Source organism: Montipora capricornis, chromosome 1, assembly GCF_036669925.1.
Source record: "Montipora capricornis isolate CH-2021 chromosome 1, ASM3666992v2, whole genome shotgun sequence".
In the NCBI taxonomy this organism is placed as follows: domain Eukaryota; kingdom Metazoa; phylum Cnidaria; class Anthozoa; order Scleractinia; family Acroporidae; genus Montipora; species Montipora capricornis.
Window position 1 is genome coordinate 47,873,315 of NC_090883.1, and position 10,794 is coordinate 47,884,108.

The 10,794-nt window shown below is 39.4% G+C and overlaps 1 protein-coding gene across 1 annotated transcript; it reads left to right on the plus strand.

Annotated features, from left to right (window-relative positions):
* The first annotated feature begins 1,242 nt into the window (after nucleotides 1–1,242).
* Nucleotides 1,243–3,058, plus strand: LOC138015695 (uncharacterized). The gene is made up of 3 exons (XM_068862807.1): nucleotides 1,243–1,453; nucleotides 2,097–2,215; nucleotides 2,675–3,058. Exons 1-3 carry the CDS (start codon nucleotides 1,243–1,245, stop codon nucleotides 3,056–3,058), a joined length of 714 nt encoding a protein of 237 aa, XP_068718908.1.
* The last annotated feature ends 7,736 nt before the right edge of the window (nucleotides 3,059–10,794 follow it).

The following is a 10,794-nucleotide window of genomic DNA, read 5'->3' on the forward strand; positions in this document are numbered from 1 at the left end:
AGCAAGCATATATTTAAAAAGAAATGCTTATGCATGAAGGAAATTTATTGCCCAGAGGAAATAAATGGATTTATGCTGAATGTGGCATACTTAGTTAGTTATTTTCCATGTTACAATTTGGGCACTTCTGCCATCCGGTATTTTCTCTAGATCGTTCACCATTTTATGCAAGCTAGGCGGAGGCTGATTCAACAGAGTCAAATCAATTTTCCCTCCCCACCCTCCCTATTTTTACTTGCTTGTGGATGGCGGGTGTCACCACACCGTTTGGTGGTTCATGTCTTGTATATTTGGGTATTTGCTAGGTTACTCTGCTGATTTTCAATAAATGGTCTAGCCCATCAGGGCTTGGACAAAATATCCCAAACATATGTGGTATTTTGTGTCCCAGCAAACGGAGCTCGCCCAGAACAATGCCTTGCGAACAATATCAGTCAGACTGTTCGGAGCATGAAGCATAAAAGACAATTATTTGCTTGCTTTTAACCTGACGCGCACCGTGATTCGTTTCTTGAAACTCCGAACTGGCTTTTGCTGACTTAACTTTGACATCGTCCCTGTGCGTCAATGGCTTACAGGGAATAAGCTTCAAACGCCTCTGAGACAAAAGTCATGTTTAGTGGTTCCTCCTATAATCCCAATAATATGAATATCTAACAACCTGTTGTAGTGAATAACTGTATCGATCCAGTAGGGATAGCCATCTTGATAGGCAGTGCAGCCGTAGGAGCGATGAGATGCATCAAGTCTGTTGTTCCCACAAGTGTTTTGTGCTGCCCATTGTGGGACAATTACGGCCGAACTGCTCAGATTGGTCATGCACTATATTAGTCTCTGTCCTTTTTATTATTATTTTGTACAAACACCTTCTCCATGAAAAGCAGCCTGGAGTTGTCGGGACTCCAAATTAAGTATAACCCACCGACCTATCTACAGAGGAACTCTTAATGATACAAATTTATCTTCCCCTCCCCCCGCCCCCCTCCTCCGATCGCGATCAGTAAAAAATGTTTGGATTTATTGCTGCCAAATTACTCAACAAATGATTGTTAAGCCTAAGCCTCTACCATTGCTTCATTTGCATAGTTTCCAGTGGTCTTCCCTGCTCGCTTCCTGCTATGAAAATGACCAAGGGCCTGCATTTTTACGTCTCAGTGGTCATATTTCTGGAGTTTCGCGTGTCTTTCTTAACATGCATGAGCGGATCATCAGCAGTGCAAAGTTATTTATTCCAAATATGGTATGACGTTAAGAGGTCACGTGTTTCAGGAAATCAACACCGCAGACATCTTGACCTGGGGACAGTTATGTAACTCCAACATCCGATGTCAAAGCCTCGATTACGTCATGAGTCGATCTTTGTGTGGTTTAAATAGTCGCACAAGGGAAGCAAGACCAGATGATTATGTTAAAGACTCAGAACGGATCTATGTGACAAGACCCAGCGAAAGAGGTATCGTTGTTTTGGGTTTTAACTAAACATAAAGCCGACTGAGGGTGTCATTGCAGCCAAAGACCTTCGATAAGGTAAAAAAGTAAATTAATGATTGATAGATAAATAAATAAATAGATAGATAAATAAACAAGAAAAGCCTTTAACAGGAAAATGTACTTGAGCACGTTTTACTTAATTTTGTTTAGCTTGCGTTAGAAGCGTTGCCGTGTGAACGAAACCTCCCGCTTTTTATCCACGCAGCAAGTTAATTTACCAGCCTCCCGCGCTGAATGCGAAAACTATCATCAAAGGTCTTCATTCACAAGGAGTGCTTGCTATGAAGGCCAGGTTTTGCTTAATCTTTTTCTTCGGAAAAATGTAGTAAGCCACCTTAATTTACGTATTTAGTTCTATTAAAGAGATCACACACCTTCACATAGAGTGTTTCACGTGACGTCATGGCGGCCATGTTGGTGTCCTTAAACAAAGGAAAGGCGGCCACGTTGGTGCCCCCAACTAATCCTCTGGGAATTGACCTCTATTATCATACAAACGGTTTCTTTTGTTTTGGCGGAAAAACAAGGTTACTGATCACGTGAGTGAAAACACTCTATATAAATAAAACTTCCATCAATTTAAGCCATTGTTTGCAACTTCACAGTTCCCCTGGGCTTAATTCAGGAAGTGCCTGCTGAGTCATGCTCGGAGATCAAAGCGAGTGAAGGACACAGCGTGATCAGTGGCAATTACTGGCATGATTCAATAAAATGTCGACTGGAGGTAAGACGTTAGAGCCATTTAAGAGCTGACTCGCACCCAGCTGGCACTTTTTATCGCTCCATGGCTAATTCAATACATTATAATAATCAATTGAGGCCTCGTCTACACGTCATAATTTGAGGGGGGGGGGGGGGGGACGGTTCTTTACATAAAAACAATACAAGATATTTACTTTTGGGACTGCATCATGTTTCAGTGAATTAGATATCCCTTGTTTTGATGCAAAGAACCGGCTGGTATTTTTTACAGGCCGCAGGTCATTGTTTTAATTAATTACCAATACAGAAAGCATCCTAAACATTCATAAAAGCTAACCTTAGGCATAAAAAAGTAGTTAGGCCTAAGGTTAGCCTTTATGCTTCTTTAGGATACTTTCTGTATTGGTAAAACAACGACCTGTGACCTGTAAAAAATCCTAAAATCCCAAAATGAATTGTATTATGGGATTGGTGAAAGTAGCGAATTGACGGTAGCTTCCTTTACTTAGAATGCCACGACTACCAAGTATTGAGCAATGCTGACAGAAAAACGACAAATGGTGCATCGCCTCGACATTGCGACAACGCTCTTGGGCCAGCTTGGTTTCGTTTCCAAGGAAACGCTGGGACAAGAATTCCCAATTGGTGTGTTCCTCGCAACAGATGCGGAACACACGCAACTGGGTGGTTAAATGGCACTCATCCCCTGGAACACGAGGGAAATGTGACACGAACGGTCTGTTTTAAGTGGAATTCGAATTGCTGTAACTGGTCCGTGAATATTCAAGTGCGGAATTGCAGTGGTTACTACCTGTATTACAGCAGTGGAACATACTCTTCTCATCCGTGTCGCAGCACTGACTGAGAGAGAACTGGATGCTGACAATATTATAGGCAGCAGATCAGCGGTTGTGTATTTTTTACTCAAAACAAACTCTTCCAACCCTGAGCAGGGACTTTTCTCTTTCTTTGCAATTGAGTAGCTTCTTTTCTGATTAGGGCTTAAGTTCAGATGGATTCTATGGGATTTCTAGTGCTAAAAATTATCCTTTGATAGCTTACTCACGTTGCGTCGTCACCGCGTCAAAGCACACCGGTGGCTCAGTTGGTTGAGCACCACGCTGGAGCACCGGACTGCCATGCGGGAGGTCGTGAGTTCGACTCCGGCCGGACCAACACTCAGGGTCTTTAAATTACTGAGGAGAAAATGCTGCCTTTGTAATTACATCCGCAAATGGTTAGACATTCAAGTCTTCACGGATAAAGACGATTAGCCGGAGGTCCCGTCTCACAAATAACTTCCATGTTCATTAGTTCCCTGTTGGACATTAAAGAACCCACACACTATTCGAGAAGAGGAGGGGATGAAGTTCTCGGTGTTGTGGCTGTCCTCTGTGAGTATATGGGTGGGTAGGTATAGCAGGTCCACATCAGCTGAATAGCTGCCAAAACTTCAACCTGCTTTAATTAACAAATAAATAACAAACAAACAAACAAACCGCAATGTTAGTGGACGAAAACAAAGATCTCTCATTAGCTCGTCCACCAGCAATTTTACATTACATGATCATTGTTATCTGTGTCTCTAGAGTCTAGTTGCAAACCACTTATAGGGTGTTTTCACTCACGTGATCAGTACCCTTGTTTTTCCACCGAAACAAAAGAAAACGTTTGCATGATAATAGAGCTCAATTCCCGGAGGATTAGCTGGATACACCAAAATGGCTGTCGTGACGTCATGTGAAAACACTCTATACAATCAATGGAGTCGAGTTTTGCAAATAGATGGTCATTCCAAGACCATTTGTATAAGTACTATTCAAGACAGTGAATAAGCACATATTATCATCTTCATTAAATAAGCTAAATTCAGGGAAATAAAGTCCAGTTTGTATGAATAAAAAACAAAGAAAATTATTTCCTTGAAACCCAACTATGTTCCTTTTATTGACGAATTGGATTTGAAAAATAAGACTGGTCCTATCGAACTAAAATTATTTGTAAATAAAATTAACTACCTATAAAAACTAGCTTTAAACCTTTACATTTATGTTGCATTCAGTTGTACCGTTTTAACCTGTTGCACCTTTTTAAGTACTTAGAACAATTATTAACCAAGAGTCCATCACCCAAGTGTACGGATCTGGTATCAGGTTTGTCCCCATCAGTTTCAGAGAAGTGTCTATTTTTAGATGAAGTTTTGTGGGAAAATAGACAATAGAGCGTTTTCACATGACGTCACGGCAGCCATACTGGTGTTCCAAACTAATCCTCTGGGAATTGAATTCTATTTTTATGCAAATAGTTTCTTTTGTTTCATCAAATTAGCATCCATTTTAGTCACGTGAGTGAAAACGCTCTATAGACCAATTGTTGTACCCAATTCAGATCTCCCTGGGTTAAGATTCTTTGTGTACTGTATTTGCACTATAATGTAACATCCACATTTTAATGATATGAAAATAACTGGAACAAAACGTTTTATTCCCAAAGGCTTTGAATTAAGTACAATATTGCAAGCCATTCTCTAGCTTGAATTCACTATAGATGGTTTTCGATCACGTGATGAGACGGCCATGTTTGTGGACAAAGCAATAGCAAATATTGGCTCATGTTTTGCGTTATAATCGAGTAAAATTCCCTAAAGACTTTGTGCTCTGTTGTTCTGTACACAAACATGGCTGCTGTGACGTCAGGTGAAAATCATCTATTATCGTGGATTCTTAACTTGCTTTGAATTCACTATTACCCGTAATCTAGAAGACTGAAAGCTTGATATGGATTATGGAAAGTGGCCATATATTTTTTAAAAGACAATTTAAGTGTGTGGACATAGCGCTCAAACCTGGGAATGTTGATTAACGCGTCACCTGATCACTTAACCACCACACCGCTATTTGGTCAAGGACAATACACATTAAACAACTATGAAATGAACTGTTAGTTATAGAAATGCAGTACGGTAACTGTATACCGTAGCAGATTAGACAATAGAGAGCTTTAGATTCTAGGACGAGGACAACTGCGAGAAGTAAAGTATGTCTGATAGAACAACAGTGACTGCGCGCGCAAACCAGCGTCATTTCGGCGGGAAAAACGTGATACCGTCGTCATTTTAGTACGAGGTTTTGCAAAAATGTCGTCATGTCAAAGCAAGTCAACAACACCATAGCTCTCTTGGCATTTTTCGATCAGCAAAAAGGTTCAGTTACCAGCAAAAAGAATAACTCAGCAACCTATACGGCTAATAAAGAGTAAGATTAATCGTACGGGTTATAAATTTTCTAAGCATTTTCGCTAAAAATGGGCAGTCAAAACTCGTACTCGTTCTCGTCCTAGGATGTCCAAGGTCTCTACTGTTACGTCTTTATTATACCGTTAAGTTACAAGTTGGCACTGTACTTTGTTTAATAATTTAGGTCTAAGCTTTGATTGTCGTGAAGTTTGCTTACCGACCTTTTTAGTGTTTAATATTGTTTGCTGTCAAATAATGTTTAAAGTACAGTCAAACCTGTATATAACAGCCAACCTTTGGGACTTGAGAAACTGGCCGCTTAATACAGGTGGCTGCTTAATACAGGATCACTAAAAATACTCACTGGGCGTGGTCTAATATCAATTTTAATGGCGTATCATATAAATACACTTCATGAAAGGAAACAATAAAACAATCAACACTCTTTCAAGCAATCTACTGGCTTTAAACTAACTTAGAATTAATTATTCTTCAGCAGCGATATTCTATGGGAGATTTAAATAAATGTTTTTCTTTTTTTTTTTTATGGCGCGGTGTCTTGATCGTTATTGATGAAGCGGAAAGAAACGATTCCTATAGATGAGAAACTCCAGGTTCAAATCCAATCCACGGATATGAATTTTCACTTCCTTATTTTCTCTGCTTCCTGGGACCGTGTCCTAAATTAACGATAATAGTGAATTCAAAGCAAATTAAGAATTTCACGATATTCGTGAATTCAGAGAAGAGATCGTGTTGAATATTGAGTTAGCCGACACTTTTTCTGACGCTGATGGGTACTAGGTCAGCTTGGGTGAATCTTAGTCTTGGGTGATGGACGCACTTTGAATAGTTCCTCTTTCGGAAAGGCAAATAAGATATTTGAAATGTAAGCAATGAAATCACCACAGGGAAGGGATGAATCTTAGAATGATGGAAAGGGGTTCTTTGAATCTCATTTCAGAAGCAGCGCCCGGAATTGCATCCAATACGGCCGACCTTTGCCCTTTGAAAATAATTATACAAACACAAATTATATCTTTTGTGAACTCACATATTTATTTCCAACTCCTTGATAATGACGTCATGAGGTCGGCGAAACGTCACAGTGGGTAATTTAACATTATATCGCTAGTTTTTACATGTCTATGTTAATACAAATTCTTGTCGACAAATGGAGATTCTAAGTGTTCTACAGAGACATGATCAGCTTCTCTAAGGCAAGTTGCTACATCCTTAATAAAAGAATCGTGTGTACAATACCCATGCTTAACGTAGCACTTCGTGGCAGCAGAAAAACAGATATCACCAACAAAGAGCAGAGTCATTCGTAGAGCTCACTCAATGAGATAATCTTCCATAGTATGATACGGCATTTAACATTAAAGCCAAGATTATTTATCCTGGCAGCTAAATAATCGTTTCTTAATAACACGCTCTGCGGTTACCAAAGGATACTGTTTTTTGACGCCTTTTTGCATTCATACAAGACTGAAGTACCAAATTAATCAAGGTATCCTTAAGACTAACCTTGAAACGTTGGAAATGCGCAGCGAACATATCAGGACATGCAGCGGCCTGGGATTACTATGGCCGTAAACTGGTGAATATTCACAAACAAGCTAGCCTTAATTCATCTCTTTTAGGAATGCCTCGAACCCGTGAAATAGTGGGCAGAAGATGTCGTAGTTAAAACTTATTTCCGTGACTTTTGTGAATTATTGATCAATTAGAGGGCGTTGCTAGAAGCTTATAACCGAGCACTGTCGATCTGTCTCATTTGGCCTTGTACATCAGTTTACTATATTATCTCATTTTAGAAAGCGGGTCCCGCCAAATAATGGCCAATCAGAGTTGGCCTGATGACCACAACGACTCTGTAAGAGGGATTGCTCTTGCTTAAATGCAAAACCATGCATCGTACAAAGAAAACAGTACCGCTACGGTTATATGACGCCAAAATCTAGACGTATGCGGACCAAAAATAGATAACATCGAGAACTCATGATGGACCCTATTTCATCGCACATCGAGACTTCTAGGTTAAGGACTGGTGTTGTACAATCCGGGAACTTTGAAATTCGTTTTATTTGACTCCAAACCGCTTTCGTTTTCGTTAAATACCCAAACTGCCTTCATGACAATACTATATCACAATTATAACTGATCTTTCAAAGGTAACGCCACTTTTATTTTTCATTACGAAGCTAAGACCTAAGAATCTTAAGTACAGTGTATTTTTCAACTAGATTTTAGAATATCCGTTGATCTATTTTGCTTTCTAATCCACCTTGAAATTTTCCTAAAGAGGAAAGTTTTTTCGCGTATTGTAAGCAGAGATCAAACTTGAAGTCGTCAGCACAGACCCAAGATCCAGCGCCGTGCTTTGTCAGGGTCGAGGTCGGGGTCTGGGTCGGAGTCGGGGTGTCTTTTTTTTTCCAAAGTTTTTTGTATCAATTTTTGTCGTTATTCTCCTGTAATGTTATATTCGAATGTTTGGCATCTTTCCTTCATTTATGGTGGAAATTAGTCAAAAAAATATGGAACATACGGAAGCTACGAAATGGACATCTTTCTTTGTTTTTCGAAATTAAGATAATTTCAGACTGAAATTGGAGTTTTTGTGGGGAATATACGTCAACTTCTGGAGACAGTGAAGACTCGCTGAGCTCCACATTTTAATACCACATTTTAATGTCTACTTCTTAAAAACCTTCTCCGCAATACAATTAAAACGAAACAGAACGAAGCCACAGTTCCACGATAGTCGTCACACAACGTTCTCATTTGCTTGTTTTTGCAAAATTGTTTTCAATGTTGTCGTGTTTTTATTGTGATATTGGATTCGATCCCTTTTCGTCCGAATAGAGTTGACTAACAAGTTTCTGTGCTAATCTGGCTTTACTACAAACCGTTTGTAGTGATGCATTAATCAATTCCAGCGGGTGCCCATCCCCCCTCGGGCAACCGCGGGGCATTTGCTCAAGTTGTCAGTCCCGGGGGTGGGGCATTCGCAATTTTATCGCGGCCCGGGGGCTGGGCATTAGCCTACCCCGGGGCGACCCCCGGGCATTTGACACACGTGTTGGAAGAGTTTATCGGAAAAGACGAGGTCTTTGTTAAAGACTGGCTTGTCCGTCACGGACTCGGAAAACTTGTGGATGTTATTAAAGGTACGTTTTCGCAATTTTAGGTATTTCTTCATTTATACTTGTAATCATATGAATATATAAAAGCGACAAGGTGAACTAATATCACAAAACAATCACTGACGTGAAGACTGCGTAAACACGACTACTTCGCATTTCGCATTCAAAACTAGCCTGGCAATTTTTAAATTCATGAAAGTGGAGTTAAATACAGAAGGTTTGCGAATTCAAATGATGCGATCTTCAAGACAAATCAAGATCCACCATGAAAACGTTTTGGCGTCTTTCAAGTGGATTTTAGATCCACGTTTCATTTTGACATCATTTTTATGAGTTAACAAAATTAGACTAAAATTTTTACAGCATGCCAATAAAACCCTTAATGCCTTCATGACAAGAATTAAACATTGGGGAACATTTGGTAGAAGGGCTTTAGTATTGTGCATTTTTGTTTATTTTTATACCGTTGTTGTTGTTGTTTGAACTTTTATAACCTAGAGTAGTCATTATTGAGGATGGAGGGGTCCAGGTTTGTTTAACGTACTTTTGACACTGTTGAACAAATTAAACAATCTAGGTTTAAATTTTCTGGTTATTGATTCAACGAAGTGTTTATAATCAAGCATTGAAATAAAATGTTACCTTTGTGAGATTTCTAAAACATTGATATTTTTTTTGTAAACATTGTGAACGGGATTGCCGTTAATATTCTAGTCGAAATATTCAAAACAAATGGCTTTTATACAAGAATATATTTAATGACACGCTATCCTCTAGCAAACTGTTAAAAACAAAATATAAAGAAATAAATATAATCAGAATCAACTAACACGTACTGTTGTCCTTGAAGTCAATACCGTTGCATAAAAATACTGAACAGTTGACCGTTTTATTCACTGATTAAAAAAAGAACTGCAGAATTGTTGGGAGGCGACGATTCCGAGGGCGGGGCATTTGCCCTCTTTCTTCGTCCCCACCCCGGGGCATTTAGACAGCTTATGTGTCCCCACCCCTGGGAATTTGCCCATTTAAAAAAAAAAAGCTAATGCCCTGGGGTTAGCCAGGGGGATGGGCACTGCTGGAATTGACTGATGCATAAAGACAGACAACAACATGGCATCAACGCAAACAAAAAAGCAAATGAGAACATTGCGTGACTGCGTGGATGACGATCATCGTGGAAGTGCGATTTTGTTTTTTTTTGTCTTAATAAGTAAACATTACAATGCTATTTTAAAGAGTGAAGCTCAGCGAGTCTTCAGTGTTTCTGGCAGTTGGCGTATATTTCATAAACTCCAATTTCAGCATTTTCGGAAATTATCTTAATTTCGAAAAACAAACTCCGATTTTCGGAAAGAATAAGTCAGATGCTCGCAAAAACCAACTTCGATTTTAAAACACACAAAAAAAACAAAGTCCGATTTCGCGAAAAAAACTAATATGTCTCTTAAGAACTTTCATAGCTTCCGTAAGTTCCTTAACGTTTTTGACTAATTTTCACCATAAATGAAGGACATTCGAAAACAACAGTACAGGAGAATAACGACAAAAATAGAAACAAAAAAAAATGGAAAAAAAAAAGGCACCCCGACCCCAACCCCGGCCCCGGCCCAGGCCCCGGCCCCGCGTTTTGGCTGCTACCGCAGGAAACAGAACGATTTATTCACTGTTGCTAAGCGACTTAATTAAAACCAATAAGTTTTAATTAATTTACAAAATTAATGAAAAATGCCCGCTGTCTCAGCCAATCAGCATTTAGTAATTTTGCCTTCTCTGTTATATACAAATTTCTTCCTTTATTGCGATGGCTATTCGGCCAAAAAAATTCGCGACAATGAACCGGTAATGCTCTTTCTGGTACCAGCGCCCAAGAACAATATACACTTAATGTATGGCGATGGAAACTTGTTAGTTTTGTTTTCCCGAGACTCCTAATGTTTCCCTCGACTTCGTCTCGGGAAACATCAGGATTCGAGGGAAAACAAAACTAACTAGTTCCGAGGGATCATATACAGTGCTTTGTTACATATTAAGACTTTTCCTTCAACAATCGCAGCAAAACATCCAGAGCTGGCAACGATTGCGGAATTGTATCCCTGTAGGGGTACATTTTCAATTTGGTCAGGGGCATGTGACCAAGAATTAGCCAATCACAGTGCTCGTTTTAATGAGTGAAAGTTTAGGTATATAACAATACTTATTGTCACCTCCATTTTG

Excerpts from the sequence above, each read along its gene's own strand:
- LOC138015695 (XM_068862807.1), top strand. The coding sequence starts at position 1,243 with ATGACGTTAAGAGGTCACGTGTTTCAGGAAATCAACACCGCAGACATC. Across the intron at positions 1,454-2,096 it reads GACAAGACCCAGCGAAAGAG|TTCCCCTGGGCTTAATTCAG; the intron begins GTATCGTTGTTT and ends GCAACTTCACAG. Across the intron at positions 2,216-2,674 it reads CAATAAAATGTCGACTGGAG|CGAATTGACGGTAGCTTCCT; the intron begins GTAAGACGTTAG and ends TGGTGAAAGTAG.